Here is a 24,768-nt window from a genome sequence, read left to right on the forward strand (position 1 = left end):
TTGTGAGTTGCTGTCCACTGCCCTGAAGCGCAAGGACACTCGGATGCGAGCAGCCCTGAGTGTCCAGAAGCGAGTGGCCATAGCCCTCTGGAAGCTTGCAACGCCAGACAGCTACCGGTCAGTCGCAAACCACTTTGGTGTGGGCAAATCTACCGTGGGGGTTGTTGTGATGCAAGTAGCCAACGCAATCGTTGAGGTACTGCTGTCAAAGGTAGTGACCCTGGGAAACGTGCAGGTCATCATAGATGGCTTCGCCGCGATGGGATTCCCAAACTGCGGTGGGGCTATAGATGGAACTCACATCCCTATCCTGGGACCGGACCACCAGGCCAGCCAGTACATTAACCGAAAGGGCTACTTTTCAATGGTGCTGCAAGCACTGGTGGACCATAGGGGACGTTTTACAAACATCAACGTCGGATGGCCGGGCAAGGTACATGACGCTCGTGTTTTCAGGAACTCTGGTCTGTTTAGATGGCTGCAGGAAGGTATTTACTTCCCGGACCACAAAATAACTCTTGGGGATGTGGAGATGCCTATAGTCATCCTTGGGGACCCAGCCTACCCGCTAATGCCCTGGCTCATGAAGCCCTATACAGGCGCCCTGGACAGTGAAAAAGAACTCTTCAACTACCGTCTGAGCAAGTGCAGAATGGTGGTGGAGTGTGCTTTTGGACGTCTCCAGGGGAGATGGAGAAGCTTACTGACTCGCTCTGATCTCAGCGAAACCAATATCCCCATTGTTATTGCAGCTTGCTGTGTGCTCCACAATCTCTGTGAGAGCAAGGGGGAGACCTTTATGGTGGGGTGGGAGGTTGAGGCAAATAGCCTGGCTGCTGATTACGCCCAGCCAGACAGCCGTGTGATTAGAAAAGCCCAGCGGGACGCGCTGTGCATCCGGGAGGCTTTGAAAGCTAGGTTCCACAGTGAGCAGGGTAACCTGTGACTATTAAGTTTGTTTACAGAGAAGCTGAACCTGCCCCCGTTTCTTTACCCAGTGAATGTTCACTATCCTCTCCAGTTACATACCCCGTTCACCCCGTTCCCCACCTTCCAACACACGTTTAACAAATTTCCAGTGATTTTATTTTTAATGAACGCAGTTGTCTTTATTACTGTTTTCGCAGTAAAGTGTTGAAACTGGGACGCAGACTGTGGTGGGGAGCGGTGTAGTGTAGTGATGCAAAGGACGCTTCTAAACTCGAGGAATGACAGGCTCCGCACTGGTGGACTGGTTGTTTCAACGGAGCCTGCCACCCCTCCTGTTCGGGACTCTGTGTGTGGGGGCTATGTGACTTTGTGGCAGGGGGAGGACGGTTACAGATCCCCTGCTGCGTGGCTCTGTGATCCAGGATAAGGACCGCTGCATAAGATCTCTAACCGCCCTCCCCCGCCACAAAGTCACATAGCCCCCCCCCCCAGAACATGAAAACCACCTCCCAGACTGACCAGGGTGCCTAGTGACTGCAATGTGTGTGTGACCTGCTGCTGAACCTGCCCCCACGTCTGTACCCTGGTAACTGTCCTGACCAATTACCAACCCCCTTCCCCCCCTTCAAACAGACTCTCCTCAAAAAGAACATGATAGAAACAGTAATTAACAGGAACGTATTTTTTATTAGCAACTACACAGTTAGGGGATGAAACTGGGACGGGGGCTTGTGTGAGGCGGGAAGGAAAGGACTTATCAAATTTTGGGGAATGACAGCCTTCTGCTCCTTGAGCAGTCTGCAGGGCTGGAGTGAGAGTTTTCACGGACTCTGCCGCCCCTCCTTCTTTGGACTTTGGGTGAGCGGGGTATGGGACTTGGTGGCGGGGGAGGGCGGTTACAGATAGACTGCAGCGGGGCTCTGTCCTCCTGCCTCCGGTCCTGCAGAACATCCACAAGGCGCCGGAGCGCGTCCGTTTGCTCCCTCATTAGTCCAAGCAGCGTTTGAGTCGCCTGCTGGTCTTCCTGCCGCCACCTCTCCTTCCGTTCAATGTGTGCTCGATGGATTTGGGACATGTTCTCCCTCCACTGGGTCTGCTGGGCTGCCTCGGCTCGGGAGCAGCCCATAAGTTCTGAGAACATGTCGTCCCGTGTCCTTTTCTTTCTATGCCTAATCTGCGCCAGCCTCTGGGAGTGTGATGCCAGGGTAGGTCGGGAGACAGTCGCAGCTGTGGGATGGGAAAAAGGGAGTGAATTCCTCAGAAAGATACATTTTGTTGTGAACAAAGAACATAGTCTTTCTCTGTGAACAAGACCATGCACAGCACCTATCACATGCGCACTCAGGACAAGGTCGAATTATCGGCCTTCGCATTCAGTGCCTGGGGTCTTGCAGTGCAGATCAGAGAAGCGGGGCAGGACAGCAGAATTTGGGTAGCAGGCCGACATGGTAAGCCATAGACTTGTGGCTGCTTAAAACTTTAATAATAGCACTGGCCTCCTTTCACGGTCAAAGCAATGCTCCTAGCGTTGGCCAGTTCCTGCTGCCAGCAATCCGGCAAGCATGAACTCTGCCCCGTCCCACCCCCTCGCGGCTGTCCCAGGGAAAGATCCCTGTATGCTGCCCCTCTCCCGCCTCCACCGCGTGGCTGTAAACTGCTGGTTACAGTTCTGTAAAGGAACAGGCAAGCAGTCCCAATACTAACATTCCCCTACCTAATTCAAAGCAGGTCACCATGAGCGACATCACTCTGATGAGGATTTCAGAGACCGAGAAAGAACGGATGCGTCGGGAAAGCCTGCAAAGACCAGGGCCATATGCCGCCCTGCTCTGCAAGGCAATGATCCCGGAGTACTTGATGATCTCCTGGCGCAGAAACGTTTCCTACTACGGAGGACACAATAAGGCCGCTCTCCCAAGGAACCTCATGCAAAGGCTTTCCAATTACCTCCAGGAGAGTTTCATGGAGATGTCCCATGAGGATTTCAGCTCTATCCCCGGACATATAGACCGAATTTTACTGTAGCTGCACTGGCAAGGACTAAACAGTAGAGCGCCTAGGGCAAACAAATCATGAAAAACCCACTGTTAATATGAATGTTCTGTTCAAAATAAATGTTTACATGTTTAAAACACTTACCGACTGATCCTTCCCCTGATTCTGGGTCAGGGTTAACGCCTGGGGACGGTTGGTAGGGGATCTCTGTGAGGGTGATGAAGAGATCCTGGCTGTCTGGGAAATCAGCGTTGTAAGCGCTGTCGACTGCCTCGTCCTCCTCATCTCCTTCCTCATCTTCCCCGTCCACTAACATCTCCGAGGAAGCGGCCGTCAACAATATCCCATCGTCAGAGTCCACGGTCAGTGGTGGGGTAGTGGTGGCGGCCGCACCTAGGATGGAATGCAGTGCCTCGTAGAAACGGCATGTCTGGGGCTGGGATCCGGAGCGTCCGTTTGCCTCTTTGGTCTTCTGGTACCCTTGTCTCACCTCCTTGATTTTCACGCGGCAATGCGTTGCATCCCGGCTGTATCCTCTCTCTGTCATGGCTTTTGAGATCTTCTCGTAGATCTTTGCATTCCGTCTTTTCGATCACAGCTCGGAAAGCACGGACTCATCGCCCCACACAGCGATCAGATCCAAGACTTCCTGATCAGTCCATGCTGGGGCCCTCTTTCTATTCTGAGATTGCATGGCCATCTCTGCTGGAGAGCTCTGCATCGTTGCCAGTGCTGCTCAGCTCGCCACGATGTCCAAACAGGAAATGAGATTCAAACTGCCCAGACAGGAAAAGGAATTCAAATTTTCCCAGGGCTTTTCCTGTGTGGCTGGTCAGAGCATCCGAGCTCGGACTGCTGTCCAGAGCATCAACAGAGTGGTGCACTGTGGGATAGCTCCCGGAGCTATTACCATTGATTTCCATCCACACCTAGCCTAATTCGACATGGCCATGTCGAATTTAGCGCTACTCCCCTCATTGGGGAGGAGTACAGAAGTCGAATTTAAGAGAGCTCTATGTCGAACTAAATAGCTTCGTTGTGTGGACGGGTGCAGGGTTAATTCGATTTAACACTGCTAAATTCGACAACCTCCTAGTGTAGACCAGGCCTAAGAGAGGCCAGCCCTCAACTGCCACGGCCCTGGATTCCTGCAGAGAAAACATGTTTTTCCCCTCACAGACTAAGGATTCATGGGATCTCTAGTGCCTGCCCCGTCTGCAAATCCTCAAACCCATCTATCATGATGGATTTTTTCCCAGAAGAAGATGTGGACATCAAGATATCAGGGACACATTGACAAATTAGATGTTGTTCAGAGAAGAGCACAAAAAAATAATAATATGGCAACTAAATTGTGAGGAAAGCTAAAACTACACACATAGCTTGGTTAAGCAACAACTAGAAGGGTGGACCATCACAGTTTACAAATACCTGAAGGGTTAAACACCAGAGAGAGCAATTATTTAACATGGCATAAGAAGGTACAATTAGGAATGATAGTAAGAAAGGAATGGTAGAAACTAGGAGTAATGGTAAAAAGGGGAAAAAATGTAGGCTGAATATTAGGAAAATTGTGATGTTAGACTGTGAAATAGTTTCAGAAGGAAAGTGGTGGAAGCCTCATTGCTTAGGACTTCAGAAAGTAGACTGAACACTAGAAAAGGTACTTAAGGGAACAAGCCTGTTTTTGTAGGGATAGGTACAGGATAATCTGTTAGACCAGCTCTACTTTCCATAAATTGTACCATATGTGAACCATTAAAAAAAAATAGGCCTTTTGCTACAGGTCTAACAACCATTAGGTGCATCTTGTTGAGACACTGAAATTATATGATTGTCAAATATGGAATGGCTTTCCCGCCATATGTGAGTAATAAAAGGGTCCTTTATTTATTTATTTTTTTAAAACACATTAACATTAGACTAGATTCAGAAACCTTTACTTCATGGGCAGTGGGTATCATAGGCTGGGGGAGGCTGTGCCTCCCCAAACAGCCAGGTGTGGCCCCACCCACGCTCCACCCCCAGACTCCATCCTGTTTCACACAGTGTGGCTCCCCCTGTGCAGTGGTCCCGGTGCTCCGGGGGTTGGGGCCGTGCCGCCCAGCGCTCCAGGGGCTGGGGGTGCTAGCCTGGGGTATGGCCAGTGACTGCGGTAGAAGGCATTGGGCTCTGGTGGGGAGCAGGCATGGAAGGGGCAGGGCTGGAGGCTAGCCTCATACCGCCCATGCCTTACTTCCACCAGGTAATCACTTACTCTGTGTGTAGTTCCACTGAAATAAATAAAATTGTCTGAATGGTAAAATACTATTCAGGATAAGCATGCCAAAATTTGCCCATGATGGTCTGATGAAAAAGCGCAGAGCATGACATGCTGTGTAAAATAAATGAAACAGTTGGAAAGATACCTTCCCCAGAATCCTAATGATAAATGGTTGTAAACTTAGAAGCAGCTGCTTTGACACAGAGTACCACACATGCAAAGAATGACATGAACTTCACTAAAGTGCCATCAGTGAAGTGTGGCAGACCCAGAGGACAAAAGACAGTGTTCCACTAGTCCCTGCTGCTCCAACTGTTGATGCAGGATTAATTTCTCAGAGGAGTAAGTCTAAAAGTGATGACCACACACACTGCGGAAAGATTTTATGGTAGCTCTGGTTCAAGATCCTATGGAAGCTGTGAACCAAAAATGATGGCATTATTGGTCACGTGTCAGCCCTATTGACAATAGGTGTCTTCATATACTAAATGTAATTATTTCTATTGCTGTCTTAGCCGCCAAAGCAGTTTTTATTTTTTCCTTTGTGATGGAGTACTGCAATCCCTGTCCTCAGTCTCCAAACTTGTTTTCTGTACGTCATTGTGTCTTGATTTTGTTATGCCCATTCAATGTGGTATTCTGCAATGCATTGTGACATTCAATAGAAGCACAACGTCCATTAAGTTACCTGCAAATCGCTTCTGCATCAAAGTATCTGGCGTGCCTGTGATCTATGACAATTATTTCATGGTGCTTATCAAGAAAACATTCAAGCGCTGACTCTGGTGTTCTGGCAAAATTGCACCTGTATCCAGCTCTATCACAAGCCCACCAGAACCCATCACTTTGGTTGTCTTCTTTTGCAAAGATCAGCAAAACCTGCAAAACAGGGAAGTCATCAGCTCATATTAAATATATCACATAATTCTCTTCATTGTACAAACTTAAACTACTAGAATTTAAAAAATTAGACTTCCTGCTTTCAAAAACAGCATCAGACTCTACAATTTAAAACAGACCCATTTAATTACTACACTAGCCTTATTATTAAATATAATTTTAAGAATGTATATTAAGCACCTTATTTTTATACTGCTTCCACTCATACACTTTTTGTGTGAATGCAGAAGTGTCCACAATTAGTTTTGGATAAAAATCCTACCACTAAAATATTTAAGTATTTGATCTGTAGCAGGATTTGCACCAGCCCTGAAAAAAATCTAGATGCAACACTTATCCCTTTAAGCCACCAGATAGCTATTGCCAGTGAATCCCAGTGCTGCAAGTAGGATCAAAAGTAGGCAAAAACCCAACACTGTGTGAAGCAGAGCGTATGCTGGAGCTTGGAATAAAATAATCTTAAACTTACTCCTGTGTGCGCACCTGGGTTTACTTACCACAAGACAGTGAACTGACTAGCTCCTTCAAAAATATTTTATATGCACTCTAATTTCCAAATGCTCGTCAATCTGAGGTTTGTGAAAGGCACAGGCTTCTGGGGGTGCATTCTACATAGTTTCAATTCAAAGTACAGGAAGAAAAATGTAGCTAATTTTGAAAGAAAAAAGGAGTCAAAGTGCTTTGAAAAATAACGTGCACTTAGAATGCAGGTCACTAAGTATCACATGGCAAAACAATAAAGATTCAATGAAATCCACCATGAAAACTAGATGAGCATCAGCAGCAAAAGGAATTAATTTAACAGCACCCACATGGAGCTTCCATGATTGAAGGTGAATATTGCTCCAATCCATAAGCATCAATAGCCAATAAGCAGGTGTTCCAACAACTGGTGTTATCTTGAGGTTGCTAGAAGAAAGAATTGGTGTTGTATACAACATGGCAGGCCAGATTCTCCACTCTGTTACACCAGTTTTACAGTGGTGCAACATCACTCTCTCAATGGGATTGAGAATCAAATATTTAAGGGGACATCCAGGCCCCATTGAAATCAATAGGAGTTTTGCCATTGGTGCGCTCAGTTACACAAGACAAACCCAGAATAACAGATTAGAAATAGATTCTTATTGTCCAGCATGATTTCATTTTTGCTATGTAAGAACAGAAGAATGAGAGAAAGTTAATTTCCCATGATTGGCAACAACATTATGCTGCAGGCAGAAAATTATTCATTCTTCATATATAGAAGGGCAGATTCTCTGTTCTGCTCTAGCAACCCAACGAGGATAGACATAAATCCCACAAGATTACCCATCACATAAGAAGGTGCCCCAGTCAACAAACAGCTGCCAGGATAGCAGACCTTGGTTTAGGCAAAGCAAGGGTTTGGCTGGACTGTGCTGCATTTCAGCTATTCCTGGCTGTTGCAGCTTAGCATGAGTTAGAGCAGCCTCAAGGCTACTCTAATTTATGCTGGGGGCTGAACTGACTCCTGGTCATCCAGAGAATAAAGGAAGACACAAAAAGGTATCTGAAAGTCAGCTTTGGTGCGCATCCTCCTCCATTCCTTTGCTGAACACTGCTCAGCTAAAACAGAGAATCTGGCTCAGAATTCATGGAAAACAGGTTACCAGGAAGAAGTCCACTGAGAAGTTATACATATTGACCATAATGAACATTGTCACCAATTATAATCCCAAGGTACTATTCATGAGATCAAGAAGAATGTAATGCATTTACAACTACAGTAGATATTATAATTAGTAATCAGTTCAGATTACTTTTGTCAACTATTAATCATCCAATCATACTTGCAGGTACATTACACAACCTATAGCTAAGCCACAGAAATACAGAGGGCAAAATCCTGTACCCTTCTCTTCCCTAACTGCTGTGACAGAGCAAAGTACAAAATGCAATAGAAATGCAGTGAACCCATGGCCTGGGGAGACCAGGAAACAATGAGGCCATGCAAGATGCCTCCTTAGAATGCTGCATGCCTTGCAGCAAAGCTCCATGACAGCCCAGCTTGGCTGGAGCACAGATGGTGGAGGGGATATGGTTGAAGCAGGTTGTGTGCTTTGCCAGTGGACCAACCGACTGTTCAGATCCACCAGCCCATGCATGTGAATGGGAGATCATAGTTCATTGCCATTACTCCTGCCCACTGAGGCTGAACTCAATTTAGACTGTACTTCAAATGCACACGATATGGTTAATACAGCTGTGAAACAGCCAAAAAACACAGCTAAAATAAAAGCTCTAATCTGACATAGTATACATTCACATTAGGAAACTCTTGTTAATATGAATGCAATAGGGGGTATTCTGTTAGAAAAGTACTAGTGCACTGTCATCTCTTTATTTTGCTAAACCACTTCACAATTTAAACTGGGAAGTGCTAAAAGCCTATTGATACAGTTCCAATATTTACTAGTTCCCACCCACCCACCCACCCTTTTCCCAGGAGATTTAATAATTTTTCAAAATGTGAATGGAAATATATGTGAATTATTTGTTCTGTTTGTCATAAAATGGAAAATGTCAATCATAAAAACCCATTTTTTAAATTTGTTAAGTGCTGACCAGTGGTGAGCTGGAGCCGGTTCGCAAGAACCCGTTGTTAAATTTAGAAGCCAGTGTAGAACCGGTTCCTAAAGGGGCGGGCGGGTGAGCAAACTCCGGTCCGCGGGCCACATCCGGCCTGCAGGACCGTCCTGCCCGGCCCGCCTGAGCTCCCAGCTGGGGAGGCTCCTCCGGCCCCTCCCCCGCTTTCCCCCCCTCCCCCGTCTTCACTCACTCCGGGTGAAGTACCTGCCGCCAAAATGCCACCAAAAGCCCGAAGCGAGTGAAGACAACACCCCCGCTGCCGAAGTGCTGCCGAGGACCCAGTAGGGAACCGGTTCTTAGGATTTTGGGAGCTCATCACTGGTGCTGACAATGCTCGTCTGTTACTAACAATAAAACTTTACATCAGTTAAGAATTTTGCCCTCAGTCTCTCACCAGCCGCATAGTGGAAGAAAGGATAAAAGAAATTATAAAATGAGCTCTGCTTAATCTTACAGTGTCATGCAGGATACTTCAACAACCACCACAACCACACCCTTCAATCTCATGTTATAGAAGCTATATAGACTTATAGTGATTCACCAACCTGTAATTAACACTGCCATTTACTTCCCCCCAGATTCTGCGTCTATTTTTTTTTTTTTTTAATTCTCTATATGTAAATCCTTTTGCCTGAAATTGTAAACAAGTAAGCTGTTAACATTCTGGTCCTACTCACTATAGCTCAAATCCTGAAAAAGCAAGCAAGAGCCTGGGTACAAGGGATGTTCTTGTGCGAAAGTTTTAAGCAATACATCGAGAAAGGGATGGAATCTTATCCCCAACAGGGGGAAGGCCTAGGCCATGCGTGCACACACTCAGGGCAGGTCTTCACTACGGGGGGAGGGGGGGTCGATTTAAGATACGTAAATTCAGCTATGCGAATAGCGTAGCTGAATTCGACGTATCGGAGCCGACTTACCCCGCTGTGAGGACGGCGGCAAAATCGACCTCCGCGGCTCCCCGTCGACGGCGCTTACTCCTACCTCCGCTGGTGGAGTAAGAGCGTCGATTCGGGGATCGATTGTCGCGTCCCGACGAGACGCGATAATTCGATCCCCGAGAGATTGATTTCTACCCGCCGATTCAGGTGGGTAGTGTAGACCTAGCCTCAGAGTCAGCTACTGCTAAGCATGGCAACACAGGAGGGGAGACTACTTGAAATCTCTCCTTAAAAATCTACTGCTGCCAAAATGCCTAAAAGACATTTGACAGCAGCTAGCTGGGCTGGTTGAAAATTTTCTGCTGAAACTGTTTTTCCAACAGAAAATTGGGATTTTTGACTGAGCTCAATTTTTTGTGAAAAGTGTTTGCTTTTAATGGGAAATTGAAATAATTAAGCCAAAATTTGAAACGGCATCACTGTTCCTTATGGGTGTTACAGTTTGGGTGCCTTAAGCTTCCATTCTCCTCTCTGGGCTGGGCTATACTTCCCATGATGCACTATAGCCAGGGACTCCTATGTGCAATTCTTCCCCTCCCCAAGAGTGGAAAAAAGTGGCATATCATGGGAGATGTTGTGAGAGCCCAGTCCATAGAAGAGAATGGGAGCATAAAGCAAACTACAGTTCCAATGAAGCACAGCAGCACTATTTTGAACTGAAATGTTTCAGGTTTTCAATATTCCAACAAAAACTCAAAATTTAAAGCCCAAAAGTCTGAGGGAAATATTTTAGTTGTCAAAAAACTTTCCATGGAAAAAATAACTTTTCCAATCAGCTCTAATGGTTAAAGAGCTGGTTTGGTGTGAGACTGCTACTTATTAACACTTCTAATCTCCTCACTGTGACCTTGTGCTCCCCCTGCCAGCTGTCTCATCTTATACCTACACTGTAAGATCTTTGGACAGGGAGAATCCTTTCGTTAGGGGTTCGTGTATGGCACCTAGCACAATGAGACCTCCAATCCCTTTACTGGGCCCCTTAGACACTACTCTTACATTAAGAAAGAACTAACTGTGGCTTGCTGCTTGACTCCTACTTCAATTTGGGGTCAAATGAATTGAAAGGAAAGGAAAGACTGAGTCACATCGATGGCCTGCTGCACTCACCAGTGTGGCAAAAACATTTCCAGTGCTCTTGACCAACATGCTGCAATAACCTAGCTCATGATTTGTCCCCATGGAAATACTGTACAGGAGTGTGAGGAATAGAACATGCTCATGCACTGCTCCAGAGGCCTGTGCAAATTCTTTACCTTTAAAGGCACAGTGAGGAGCAGTAAAAGTAGGACTGCTATAATGGCTTCAGGGGTATATATTAAATAATGCATTAACCAGAATATGTTATGCCATGTCTAACCTGTAGGATGTCAAGGTCAGCAAAAACGTTATTTAAAAATGCTCCCTTTCTTTTTTAAAAATGTTTTTACTTTGCAACAAACAGTCAAGACAAATTCACTGTTACCACCCCCCAGGCAACCACCTGGACCTGAGCAGATTTTTCTAGCCCCATCAAATTCTCTGACCATATCACCCTTAAGTTTTGTTCCTTTTCTTCCTCCTTCAGTACTTCCTATAGTTCAGGGGTAGGCAACCTATGGCACATGTGCCAAAGGCGGCATGCGAGCTGATTTTCAGTGGCACTCACACTGCCTGGGTCCTGGCCACCAGTCCGGGGGGGGTTCTGCATTTTAACTTAATTTTAAATGAAGCTTCTTAAACATTTTTAAAACCTTATTTACTTTACATACAACAATAGTTTAGTTATATATTATAGACTTATAGAAAGAGACCTTCTAAAAACGTTAAAATGTATGACTGGCACGCGAAACCTTAAATTAGAGTGAATAAATGAAGACTCGGCACACCACTTCTGAAAGGATGCCAACCCCTGCTATAGTTTCTCAGTTCTCCCAACCCCTCTAGTTTCACTCGTCTTCTAGAGCAGTGGTCTCCAAACTTTTTTGATTGCGCACCCCTATCAGTAAAAAAATTTTGAGCACGCACCCCCTGCTGTGCTGGCTCTACCATTTTTGCCGAAGCAAAGGGGGGGGGGGAAGCGCTCCTCCTGCCATGCACCCCCAAGGATCCTCTTGTGCACCCCACTGTGGAGACCACTGGTCTAGAATTGGTCACCCTCTAGAGGTCAATGGGTTCAGTCTCATTCCCATTCAGCCCTGGGTTTCTGTGCTGAACTTACCAGCATTAGAGTCAACAACAAATGTGATAGGGATTCTGTGTTGCAGATGCTTGTCCATTAGGAACTGGAGGGAGACCATAAACTCCTGTTACAAAAGCTATGAAAACAGCCACCAGATGACAACTTTAGCTCACTACTAAATTGGGCTGGATTTCATCTCGTGTCTAAGAAGGGAAAGGTTCCATATTTTATTACCAAGCCCTTTAGGTGATCCAGTCCCCAACTTAAATATTTTTAATAAGGAGACATTGTCTAAGGTGTAGCTTTATAAGTTATTAGTACCAGTGATAAACACAATGAATACAAATATGCCTTTATCCATTATTTCTCCTTTAAGTGTACAGCCAAACATAGCTAAGCCTGATTCTTTCATCGGGAAGAACAATAATATGCAGCAAGCAATTAGATAATGTATGACAAAAGAAATAAAATTTGGGCCCAAGCCTGCAATTCTTACTCATGTGAGTTATCCTAAGTCATACAAGTATATTTACCTATTTCAACAGGGTAAATAGCCTGTGTTAGGACTACTCACATGAAAAGAGTTGTAGGTTTGGGGCCATTGTTAGATGGTAATATAAAAACTAAATTGATAGCCTAGGAAATGTATATATTTGCTATATGACACACCCAAGGGTCAATATAGGTGGAACTTAATGAATACTTCTTACATTAAATAATTAATTTTTAAGAATTTTTCAGTGTTACCTTATACTGCTTATTATCAGTTTAAAGATTATATAGCCAGTAACATAGGTCATCTAGCCACTCTCCTCTACAATTTGCACATATTTACCATAGCAATCAGTCACTAACTATGCTGCAGATGAAAAAAAATACTTTAAAGTAAATATACTGAGAAAGAAAGGGCTCAAGGATTCTAAAGTTTACCAAAAATTGTTCAAACTATGCAGTGACATGAAAAGTCAGATATAGAGCAAAGTACTGCTTGTTTCACCCACACGAGTCATCCCACTGACTTCACTGGGACAACTTGTCCGAGTAAGGTAAGCCAGATTTGGCCCAAAATGTCTATGAGAAAGTCTTTTATCTGGGTTACTCTGTGTAGCCATGGTGTCACCATGTGAAATTCAACACACACAGCCTAGTGGCTAGCCAAGGTGACCCTACTTTTATCTTATCTCAAGCTGTCTAGATTGTTGAACTCTAAACAATAAGTGAAGTGATTAATGTTATGGCGGAAGCAGTACAATTCAGTATTGGATTAATCGGCTAAGAAAGTGACATACTAGTAGTTATATATTTTAATGTTTTAGAACTTCAGATATTTATATTTACTAGAAAGTGTCTCATTAATCACAATTAACTAGAAATAGAGTAAGATGTGTGTGTTCTGCTTTGCAGTACTACTCACCTGTATCTTGGGTTCTCTGAGGTGATTGTCTGCACAGAGCCTTACCCTTGGGAGGTGGCTGCACACTCCACACTTTTGCTAGAACTCGCTAGCTAGCAAGTTTTGGCCATTAGGACAACATGCATACTACCTTGTGGCACTGAGTATTCAGGCCTGAGTGCGTGTGTTAGCAGCCAACACTCTGCACTGTTCCTCATCTCCTTCCAGTCCCTGGAGCATCATGGTTTAGGGTGCTAACCTGAGACTTTGCAGACCCTGGTTCTCTTCCCTGGTCTGCCACACCCTTTCTTCTACTATTATTAGGTGTATCTTGTTCTTAGTTAGATTAGTAGTGTAATTGGTATGAATTTGCAATGTTTTGTGATTTTGTCCCCTCTCTTGGCACCCTCCCCCTCTTTAGAAATGAGGGATTGCAGAGTCCAGGGAGGTGAGCAGCTTGAAATGGTGCTTCTTCTCACGCATAAGGAGTGGGACATGAGCAAGGAGAAAAATGCTTCATAGAAAATTTGAGAGATGGGCAATGAAGGCTGGCATTATTGGTGGAGCAGAATTAGAGGTTGAGATCTTGACATTGTACAAGAGTTAACAGATCAAGAACCTTAAAAAGTGAAGATGAGTAAGGGTTTTGTTTGTTTGTTTTTTTAAAGAAATGCAGGAAGGGGAGCCATAGAAGAATTCAAATGAGGAAATCGTTGAAGTGATGAGCCAGGAAAAAGGTTTTTGCAGCAATGTTTCGAAAGGATGGACATGGCATTTGTCAAGGCCAGAGTAGGGGAGATGGCAGAAATGGATACATGAGATGAAGAGGGCCAGGACAAGAGACTAGATAGTACATCATTTTCCTCATTGCATCTATATTCATAAACTACCATAAGAGTGGAACATAACCAGTATCACTCACTATATTTGAAGTTCGCTAAAGGTGACAGTTCTGCCGTCACTGTAAACTTGAAGCTCACCTTTTTAATTACTACAACTCCATCAGGTTGACTTAGACTGGCTTCCTACTGAACGGCATACCTTCTACGATATACCCTCTATGGAGAGAGACCATCATCACATTCTGTACTGAGCAGGCAACTGCATATGAAACTCCTAGGCTATTAGTGAAATTGCCACCATATATCATTTAGAATTAAAGTGATTGTTAATGTTTCCCCTGGCCATCTTCTTTAAAGAATCCAATTTTTTTATAAAGTTACTCCATCACCCTTAACTCACTCCCTAATGTTATTTTAACAGTTACTAATGACCTCAAATGCAGACTGATGTGTTCTTTACTAAAGCTTTCCACAGAAAAATAGATTCTGTCTTATGGGCTGATCCTGCAAGCTACTCACATAAGTAATTGCACACATGGTCCCACTGAAATCAGTGTACGTATTTGTACAAGTAAGGCTTTATACCAATGGATCCCTTTAATTGAAAGGGATGTTCATCTACCAAGGGCCAAATCCAGAGAGGCTCTGAGTACTGACCATCCTGTTGATTCTCTCTACATTTATTGTCTGTCCTGTTTTTCCCTTTTCTGCTTCTTTCCCCATTGTAAGGTGGATGCAGAGCTAATCTGCCTCCTAAGTCACATGTGGTATGGCTCAAAGCAACAGACATACAGGGCCCAATCCAGGGCCTGTGGCATGCAGAACTAAGTTTTTGTTCTGTTTCAGTGATACCTGCCAGTACATTTTTTGGGGGTATGCAGAACTTGCAAGTCCCTACATCGATAAACTGCTCCACTGGCTTCCAGTGGGGGTGAGGAGACACCTTTCATGCGCATTACCTCCAGTACTTGGTGTCACTTCTGGGGTCCCAAGAGGCAAGAGTACAGGGTTTTGGCAGCGATATAAGCTCTGTGAGAGACTACCATAAGGGCACTTAGAGACATGGGATTGATATGTTAGAATCACATGGTAGGCACAGTCTGGATCCCTCACCCATTTGCAGGGTCAGGAACATAAGGCCAGGAGTAGACTGTCCAGGTCACAGTCCAGCATGCTTCGCTACAAACACATGCCTGAACAGACATTTCTCCTCCCCACTGTAGATTCCCCACTGGGCTCTTCACCCATCTGTTAAATTGCCTGTGGCAGGGCACAATTACAAATAATGTCACATACCAAGCAAAAATACAGGCAATATTCCAGGCAGGTCTGGATGTTCTCAGCATTCCTAGTTCTGTGGGTCAGTTTGCTCCAAATGAAACAAGCAATATTCACTACTTTAGATAATAAACCTTAAAGAAGTACACCAAGTAAAACAGACCTAGCTGTTACAGAAGGCCTGACAAGAACTTGTTTTAGCAAGTTATTTGAATTTATCAGACATGTAGACTAATTTCTGGTAATTTTACATGGGATGAAGTTGCAGCAAATGGGGATTTTAAATTAGATGACAGCAGATTTTATACTGTATAAAAGAATAGGTCATGTACATCGTTAAGATGGAACAAAAGACTAACATGCAGATTTATTAAATTAATGGACTTATTAGCAATATGTTGCCTGATTAGCCAAGTGTAGAGTAACACAATTTATTCCACAAATGTGTTTAGGTACAATGTCTCTCCCCCACACACACACAATAAAAATAATACTGTATAATAATGCCTTTCTTATATGGAAATTAACTTATATAATGTTTTTAACCATATTTTGGCTTTTATGCAATACTGTAGATTATCTCTTTAAAAGAACTATGGACAAAAGACCATCTACAACCAACTGTCGTCTAAAAAAACAAATGCTTTAGGGTTGTTTTTTACTCTCCCTTCCTACATGATGAATGTTAATTTAAAATACATCACAACAGCTAACACTAGCACGACAGTATTTAGAGAAACATGATTTCTGCTAAGGACACTGAAGAGAACTTTCACATAAATGTGGAGAGAACAGTTTTACTTGTTAAATATTTTCTTGCCCATCCTAGTGCAAACTATCAAAGTTCGAAGAACATTTTTTTCCTGAAAAGTTCCACACATTTATGTTAAAATTCCATGAAAAACAAAGACACTGTTCTACTACTGAAGCTAGTTATAGTTCTACAAGCATAAGAGAACACGAAGGAACTATTTCATTTGATCAAATCATTATTTAGACCAGTATTTGGTACAGAAAAAGTTTCAACATTTTATGGCAATTATAAACTTAAATTTAATTACACGTGCATAGAGGATAGAAATGCTTTGTTTCTTGTATCATTTCCACAAAAGCTTTATTTCTTGCATCACTATTTATGCTTTGCTTCTCAGAGCAATTTAAGATTCTGTCACATAGCCGTGTGTGTAAAATGTATAGATAAATGAGAAAAATAAAACTGAACCTTGTATTGTTAAAGCAGTGTTACAGAATGAGAATAAAAAGGTTATTGTGTTTCAACAGTTAATATATATTGTTTTGTAAACTTTTAAGTTACATTCTCGGTCATCTGGAATCACTAAGTGCACAAATTATAAACCAAGAACTAGCATTGGACATCCATCCAATGCTTAATTTGTGCCAGGGTTGAGCCCGGACACCTCTGGGTTTGGCAGGTCAGTTTCCGGTCCCAACACAGGCAGCAGGAGGCTCACGCTGGCCACAGAGCATCCTTTCTGCACTGTGGCTGAAGCCGCTTCACGCACAGGCTCCAGTTCCCCCCGTCACCCACGCTGAGCCTGTCCAACGCCCAGTGGGTGCAGCTGTGGTTAAATCAATGCAAGCTGAGCTCCTGCATCCTAGGCTGAGAGTCCTTTGGGGCCGGGGATGCCACACTCCAGCACTGCATCCGCCAGTGCCCCCTTGGCTTCCTGGGGGGCTCCTGCGAGGAGGCCACTGCCCCCTGGGAGGCCCAGGAGGGGCAGAGACTCCCAAGTACTGGCAGTGAGGAGAGAGGTGAGGTGACCATGCAGCCAGGGCGCAGTGTGGGGCAGGGGCAGTAGGGCACTGGGACAGGAGGGAGGCTCCAGGAGGCAGCCCCAGTGCCATGTGCAGACCCTGCTGGGGGAGGCATGGCAGGCACACGGAGCAGGGCACGCAAGATGCACCAACTGGGGAGGCAGCTCTATGCTCTGGCTCGGGGGGAGGCGCTAATCCCACCATGGTGCCCGCAATCCCGGCTGCTGCAGACCCAGGCAGCAGCCAGGCTCAGTAGGGGGGCGCTGCCCAGCCCACCCCCAGCAGGGAACCCGCACCAGGAAGTGAAAGCTGGGCCCAATTCTGGACCCCCTTTCATGAGAGATGGGGTGCTCTTCCCCACAAGGGATTCCAGCTGGGTAAGTGCCCCGATTCAGGCCAAGAGCGGAGCAATCTGAGTTCAATTGGGGAAGACCACAGCCCCTTTGTATGGGAGCGATGGATCGGGTGGGGTGGAAAATTAACACACACCGTGGCATTGAGAGAGCAATGGTTGGGGGGCGGGGGGGGGGGGGAAGAGACACGGTGCTGCTCTCCAGTGTCCCCTGACCAATTTGGAAACTAAAGCACCAGCATCCCTGGGACAATTGTACCGGGCATTGGCGTATGTTTGGGGTGAGTGTTCTTGATAGGGTGTAGGTTGGGAGTGCATGCACTGTGTGCGGGATGGGGGATAGGCAGGGTCGGGTGTATGGGATAGTGGGTGCTTCTGTGCTTAATTTGTACTGGGGCTTGCTGGGGCTAATCCTTCCATAACAAATTAAGCACTGCATGTATCCTAGCTACCAGAACAGAAAAAAACCTATAGAAATTGTAGTACGTATGAGCAAGAGCAATTGTATGCTGAGCCATAGTTCAGCCACTATTGCTGGGACTCATTTGATTTCTTGTACTTGTAACCTGTCAGAGCACAATTCTCTTTGTCCTGTTCTGCCATCCTCCAGCAAAGGGAGTGACTCAATGATACCTTTAACTCAGTAATGGAGTGTTTTACAGTACTGTATCAGGACTGGAAATTCTAGAACACTTAGAAAAGAGTTTCTGGTTGGTAGACGCTACTGACAGGAATGGTTCTATTTTAGTGGCCTCTCTGAGTGCTTTGCTTGTCACTGCATATTGACATGCTTTGTGCATTGGATTCTTCCCAGGCTTGTAGGTAAACCAAAGAAATTGTGCGCTTTAGAGAACGTGGTCTCCGAAGTGGTCAAAGAGTTCATTACTTTAAGTGCATATTCATTCTAGCATTGTAGTTCAGTCCTCAGCACATTACAGTCACAAAGCTCAATTGCCATTTCAATTAAACTGCTGGTGCCTTCCTGAGCAACTTTCATTAGTGGGGAACTTTCTATAGCTATCTAGCCTGGTACTGTGAAATGTTGTAGCATTAAACCAACTGTTCTAGTGGGTAACACTACAGGTACAAGTAGTAAGAATTTGATTTGCTGCTACTGTCCATAAAAGTTATGTATTATTCCTTCCTGGCTGCATAAATTAGAAAAGAATGGTTTTATACCTGTTACCAGACAATTAGCAGAATGCAACAGCTTTCTTCAAATTTCAGCTACTACATTTAACATATGGGCACAATAAGTTTCATGAAGATCATTGAGCAGAACAGTTTTCAGGATTCTACTGCATGCTTTTCTCATATTAAAAAAAAGTGGCATTATTAGTAACAAAGACACTAGCCAGAAAGAATGGTTTCTCAGCTCTATAAAATGCTGAGAACCACCATGTTAAAAACTTTACTATTCACATTTTCTTCCTAAAGCTGGTCCAAAACTGGAAAAGCTCAAGTCCAAACCTTCCCTAAATTTTGTGGGAATTGTTTTCAAGTATCTAGATCCAAATCTGCTTATGTAGTTTTGGCTCCAAGAACAGAAGGACCCTACTTTCCAGCTCTTGAAAGACTTTATATGCAGCAGAATTTATGCTGCCTTTCCACACCAAGCTTCTTCACTCTCGTAAGAGGCCGAGATGCTTTTCTGAAGAATTTCTTGCATAGTTCAATAGCTGCATTCCAAATTGAGGAAAAAACAAAAATATCCAGAGTCCAACAATACTCCTGCTGGATACTGCCTGCACCATGTTTCTGTATGTAACTCTTGAGCTGCAACATAGCTTCAAGAAGGAGACGTGTAATTTAGCAATATTGATGTGCATTCTAATACAAGTGGTCGGTTGGGCAATGACTTTTTAATAGTTATACATGGATTGAGCCTTTAATTCCTTTGCACTTTCACACAGAACTTACAGTACCATCAAATTGAAACAAAGTCCTACCTGAACAGGATCTTGTGTCAGTCTCATGGGCCCAATTTGTACCTCTGTAGTTGAAGCCTGCTAAATGAGAGAAATGCAAAAGTTGTTTTCAGTTTCAGCTCACATTAATAGATAGGATTTTGCAAGAAAGATCAAACAGAATAAAAAAAATGTGATTCTATAAAACATTCTGAAGGGAAGAAAAGCACACGACTAACAGTCTTTTAAAAAAATGTTTTATGGGTTTGCTTAAATAAGTGAATTTCTTTTTAGAACACTTATTTGAAAGCTATGGGTTTAGGGCTGGTTTTTTTTTTTTTTTTTTTTTTTTAAACGGCCTATAGAATTTCCAGGAAAATGCATCACTGCTATGCCTGGCAGAGTACAATCAGGAAACATCCACATTAATTCATTATGATAAGTGCCAACACAATAAAACTGACAACATTTACGGCTGGGCAGTTGCTATATTACAAAAAAGTTGGACTGTTGCTTTAGACCAGTTTCTTGTGCAGTTTGATGCAACTTAATATACTTTTTCTTTATACTAATGATTCATTTCCCTTGAGATTTTCTTAAATTCACAGAGTTATAGAATATTGTCACACAGACTAAACAATGCACAGGTCCTCCCACACCAATATCTAACTGCAGTGGAAAGTCAGAATGCCCTCAAGCTACTTCTAATCAATGGGCACTTTATTTAAAATTGTCACTTCTCAGAGAGTGTAAATCTCCACTCTCCTGTTCAGTGACTACCCTGACTGCCTGTTAAAGGTAAGTCAAAGAAATTGCTCCATGAGTCAGATATAAAATGAAATCCTAATTCCAGGCAGGAGTGCGAGGACCTTTATTTGTGACCCAGGAACCTGGGAAGCACAGTATTATATTGTTGCAGCATTCAGTAAAGGTGTCTTTTTGTTCTTAAATCTGATACCTTGCAAAGGATTATACTTGAACATTAAATGTATATAATTTTAGTGTACTGTTTTCTCTTCCTTAAAGAATACGATCCCTGTTAAGTATTAACATAGTGTTACCTGCACGTGAGACACAGTATAATTATGTAGTTATGACTGACATGTTTGGCTTTCATGCATCACTAAGCCTTGATTCTTCTCAGTTCAACACACGTCAAAGGGTGTTCATACCATAGGCACTACTCCAAGACATTAAACTCCAAAGAACCTATCATTATTTCCTAATATATAAGCTACAAACCCGAAGAGTTCCTTTTCCTCACACAAAATAGTAAAAGCTACATTGCTCATTTGATCTTCTGCCATGTGCAAAGAGAAGTTACATTTGTGACGGAATCCCCCCCCGAGGTGCAGCCTGGAACTGTGGGACCACTGTGCCCCCTGAACTCTCTCCAGCCTCGGCTGTCTCTCACAATGCCTTGCTAGTGACCAGCAGCAAAGCCCTCCAGGCGCTGTGATCACTCAGCACAATAGCATGTGGAGCCCCACACCCAGCTATATTGCATGAATGCTCCCAGAGCCACTCATGAATCACACAGAGAAAGGCACCAGCCCAGTCCCATCCCCCCCCCCAGCACTGAACCCCAGGAATATACCATCTTGCACTGCTCAAGATCAGCAGTGCAGATTTATTAATTGGTTCACCACTTCAACAATGGAAAATGGATATACACCAGCCTTCGCGAAACCTGAGCAGATTCGCCCCACTCTTCAGACAAACTCACTGGTAAAGCTAAACAATTAAACAAATTTATTGACTATAAAAGGCAGATTTTAAGCGATAGGCAAAAAGTCAGAGTTAGTTAGAAAATAAAATATAAGCACGCAGTCTAAACGCTCAACCCTATTAGACTGGGCAACAACTAGACTAAGCAGGTTCTCACCCCACCAGATGTTGCAGTCCTTAATATACAGGTTTGTTCCTTAAACCTGGGCCAATCTCCTCTGTTGGTGTCTTGTCTTCTTCTCAGTGTCTTAGGGCTTGTCTACACTGACACTTGGCAGCACTGCTACTTTCTCGCTCGGGATGTGAACCCCCCCGAGCACAGCAAGTTTCAGCGCTGTAACGTGCCAGTGTAGACAAGTCGGAGCGCAGCTCAGCTACCAGTTCTGGTGCCACAACCACTAGCTGCGGGAGCACTGGTGCCACGACCGTGGCAGCGCTTTAACGTTGCTAGTGAAGACATGCCCTTAGTTACTTGCAGTGTAGGTGAGGGCAGGAGAAGGCCCCACATGGCCCCCCTCTGTTTTATACCCTCAGTCCACGTGCTTGGAAAACACAAGTCCAGGCATGTCTGGGGGGCATTGCTGGTCTCCAGGTAAGGTTAAGCAATTCCACTGGTATGGCCTCATGCAGGTGAGTCATTGAATTGTAGTTCCCTTGCTGGACAATGGCTGTTGATGGGTCTTTTGACACCACGCCCAGGCATTGGTTACTTTCCTTGCTGTTGCCTCTGGGGTGCTAATATCTGGCTGATTCCCCAACTTACCGCATGTTTTAGTGACCATAAAACATAATTCTCATAACTTCACATGCACTAATGATATACATATATGGATAGAGAAATGACTTTCAGCAGGTCATAACCTTTCCCCTGATACATATAAAGCATGCCTTGTAAGGTAATATCACAATTATATACAGATGAGGAATATGGGGGGTTACAGGGTGCTCCCCCAAGGTACAGAATGTCACAACATTGCATGCGTTAGGTTATCAGAATGGAAATGAAAATTAATAATTAAATGTTCTGTGAAACTATGAGTGCGTAATGAGGCTAGTTACAGAGGAATAGCTTTTAAGGAGATCTTGTACTGAAAGTCAATGGTGATGTTATGTGGCAACAAAACAGTTGTTCAGACAATCGCCCGAGAATCATTTGAACAAACTAACTTAATATATAAAAAATTAGATTGTATATGAAGATTTGTGACAACCAGAGCACATCATAAAGACACACCAATGATCAAACCTGAGTTCTCCTTCCAAAGCCTCCTAACTACAGTGTCCCAGTGACAGATGGCACAGACCCTTTGGAATCCCCCAAAAGGTTCTTGTGGTAATCATACACATTTTAGCTAATAAAGAGAAGCAGCATCGGCCTCAACAGTGCAACAAGAGGACTAAAGGGGAAGCTAGGAGCCAAAAGAGCTCTTCTGTCAATTCCAGATTTAAAAAGACAGTGAGATCCCTTTGGAACCTGATAGACAAAAGGCAGCTACACTTCATTACTAATCATGGGGTCTATAAAAATAGTGCAGTTTCTAGGGGAAGAGGAACTGATCTCAATTTCTCCAGACGGTCAGGGTGTCAGTTCAAACAACTCTTAAAAATCAATCCCATATACTGCATAGCACTGTCTAAGTTAACATTTGTCAAAAAGTTTCATTTAACACCAGTTTTGCTCCATCTCTGTTAGCAAGGCAACCACTATTATCTTAAGCACTATATATGAATTATATCTGCTCTGAGCAGGATTAGATCATTCAGAGTTTATAATGCATGTGATAGCTAGACGTCCATCTATACTAGGTCTCTTAGCCTGATTTACCCCAGGGGAAACTATTAGTAGTTGTGGGATTGTTTTGAAATGTTTCCCTAGTACAGACAGGGCTTATTTTATTTGTTTGCATGTACTTTGGTTTATTGATACAGCCAACCCAGAGGCACCAGAAAGAGGTCTCTGAGTAACCGTTCTTTTGTTGATATCCAAACCAACGAGAGTGGCAAACTGATTGATCACCACACAGATCTACATTTCTGATTCAATTATTGTGTCTTGGACAAAACAAGGTAGGGTGTCCTCAGTGATATAGAATACAAAAAACTCAGAAAGCAAAAGTAGTTCATCAGCAGGGTTAATTCCCTGATGCAAGCTATTAACTGGCGGATCCTTTGACCTCTCAGAGTTCCTGATTTTTGTTTTCATGCTTCTGGCTCTATTCTACACAGCTGAAGCTGGAGCTGTGAAGCTGCACCAGCTCTGACAGCACAGGTAGCTCAGGAGAAGCATACCACAAGCAACTGCCTGTGTGAAGGCAGTTTTCTGTGATTTACAAATACAGATCCCAGTCCTGTAACTGGCTTTCATTCAAGGCCCCAATGAAATCAATGCAGCTCTGTGCAGACTGAGGAGTCTGCCTACATGGAGTCAATTGAATTGAAGCCACAATTAAAAGTGAGTCTGTTGTTGTTGTTGAGCTTTCAAATTCTGATTCTTATTCATTCTTGCAAGAGTTCAGAAAGTAAAGCTGAGTTTATACTTTATTAGTTTTACAAAAACAGCAGAACTTACATTTTCAGGACAATTTTTTTTATGGTGAAAACTGCTATTTGCAGTAAAAAACCCACCACTTTGTGTGGCTCAAACTATTAGAGGCATGATCGCATGATACAACTTTCATGTCAAAAAGAGTCTCTTGCACAGGCAATAATGCACAGCAATACTCATGCAGGTGTGCCTACACAAAGATACATGCACAGAAGAGAAGGCTGGGTTGAGACTCACTGAAAATCAGCATTCCGATTTACTCACCTTAATTTTTTTTAAAAATACCCTAATCTCCAGCAATGTCTGCCAGATATGTTACAGTTAAAGCACTTGATTGTGGAACCAGTTTAGAGATCTGGAATGCTCTAAAGAGTGCCAAACAAAACAGTTTATACAGTGAATACCAGACTGTATCTAATATTAAGCAAACTAATAAAAATCTCTGATGGGCAATCTCTTCATTAAACTTCTCATGCTACCGAAGAACTATAAGACCCCTGCCATAGTTATGCTTCTATATTTGAATACACACATCTTCTAGTAGTAGTACCCTGCTCAGATAGTACAACAATGGGTGTGACAGAAGAACCTAGTTACGTATTGCAGCCATGTAAGACATTGGGAATTGAACTACCTGGCATTCATGGACTATTCAAAAATGTCTCTACCGAAATTCTATGTAAATTCAGGCTGTCTGCTACACCTTCTCTCTCTGACATCTCCTTGTGAATGTCTAGCCATCAGCTCAACTCAATATGGGTAAAACACAGCCCTCCCTGCTATCTCCTTTCTTGATCTGTGTGGACACCACCACCACCCTTGCTGTCACTGAGGCCCATAACGTGGGTGTCCTCTTTGACTGGGACCTCTCTCTCAGTCCCCATATACAGATTATGTCTTACTCTTGCTGATTCTTTCTACATAACATCTCTAAGATACAGCTTTTCCTAGAGTTATCATACGTCCGGTTTTTCCTGGACATGTCTGGCTTTTTGGTAATCAAACCCCCGTCCGGGGGGAATTGCCAAAAAGCCGAACATGTCCAGGAAAATACCGGCTGGGCACTTCCCCTCCCGCGGCTGCTCTGCTCGTCCCCTGACTCTTCGGCTCTGTTTAAGAGCCGAGCTGCCCGAGCGCTACCGGCTTCGGG

At 43.9% G+C, this 24,768-nt stretch overlaps 1 protein-coding gene across 1 annotated transcript in view; it reads right to left on the reverse strand.

Annotated features, from left to right (window-relative positions):
- Window positions 1–24,768, reverse strand: part of PDE8B (phosphodiesterase 8B) — a 144,239-nt gene that overhangs the window by 55,199 nt on the left and 64,272 nt on the right. Inside the window, exons 2-3 of the mRNA XM_029910918.1 lie at window positions 19,388–19,447; window positions 5,877–6,067 (exon numbers count right to left, since the gene is read on the reverse strand). Of these exons, the coding sequence (XP_029766778.1) occupies window positions 5,877–6,067; window positions 19,388–19,447 (251 nt within the window). The remainder of the gene's footprint in view (window positions 1–5,876; window positions 6,068–19,387; window positions 19,448–24,768) is intronic.

This window comes from Terrapene carolina, unplaced genomic scaffold, assembly GCF_002925995.2.
Source record: "Terrapene carolina triunguis isolate 2854851 unplaced genomic scaffold, T_m_triunguis-2.0 Scaffold69, whole genome shotgun sequence".
NCBI lineage: Eukaryota > Metazoa > Chordata > Testudines > Emydidae > Terrapene > Terrapene triunguis.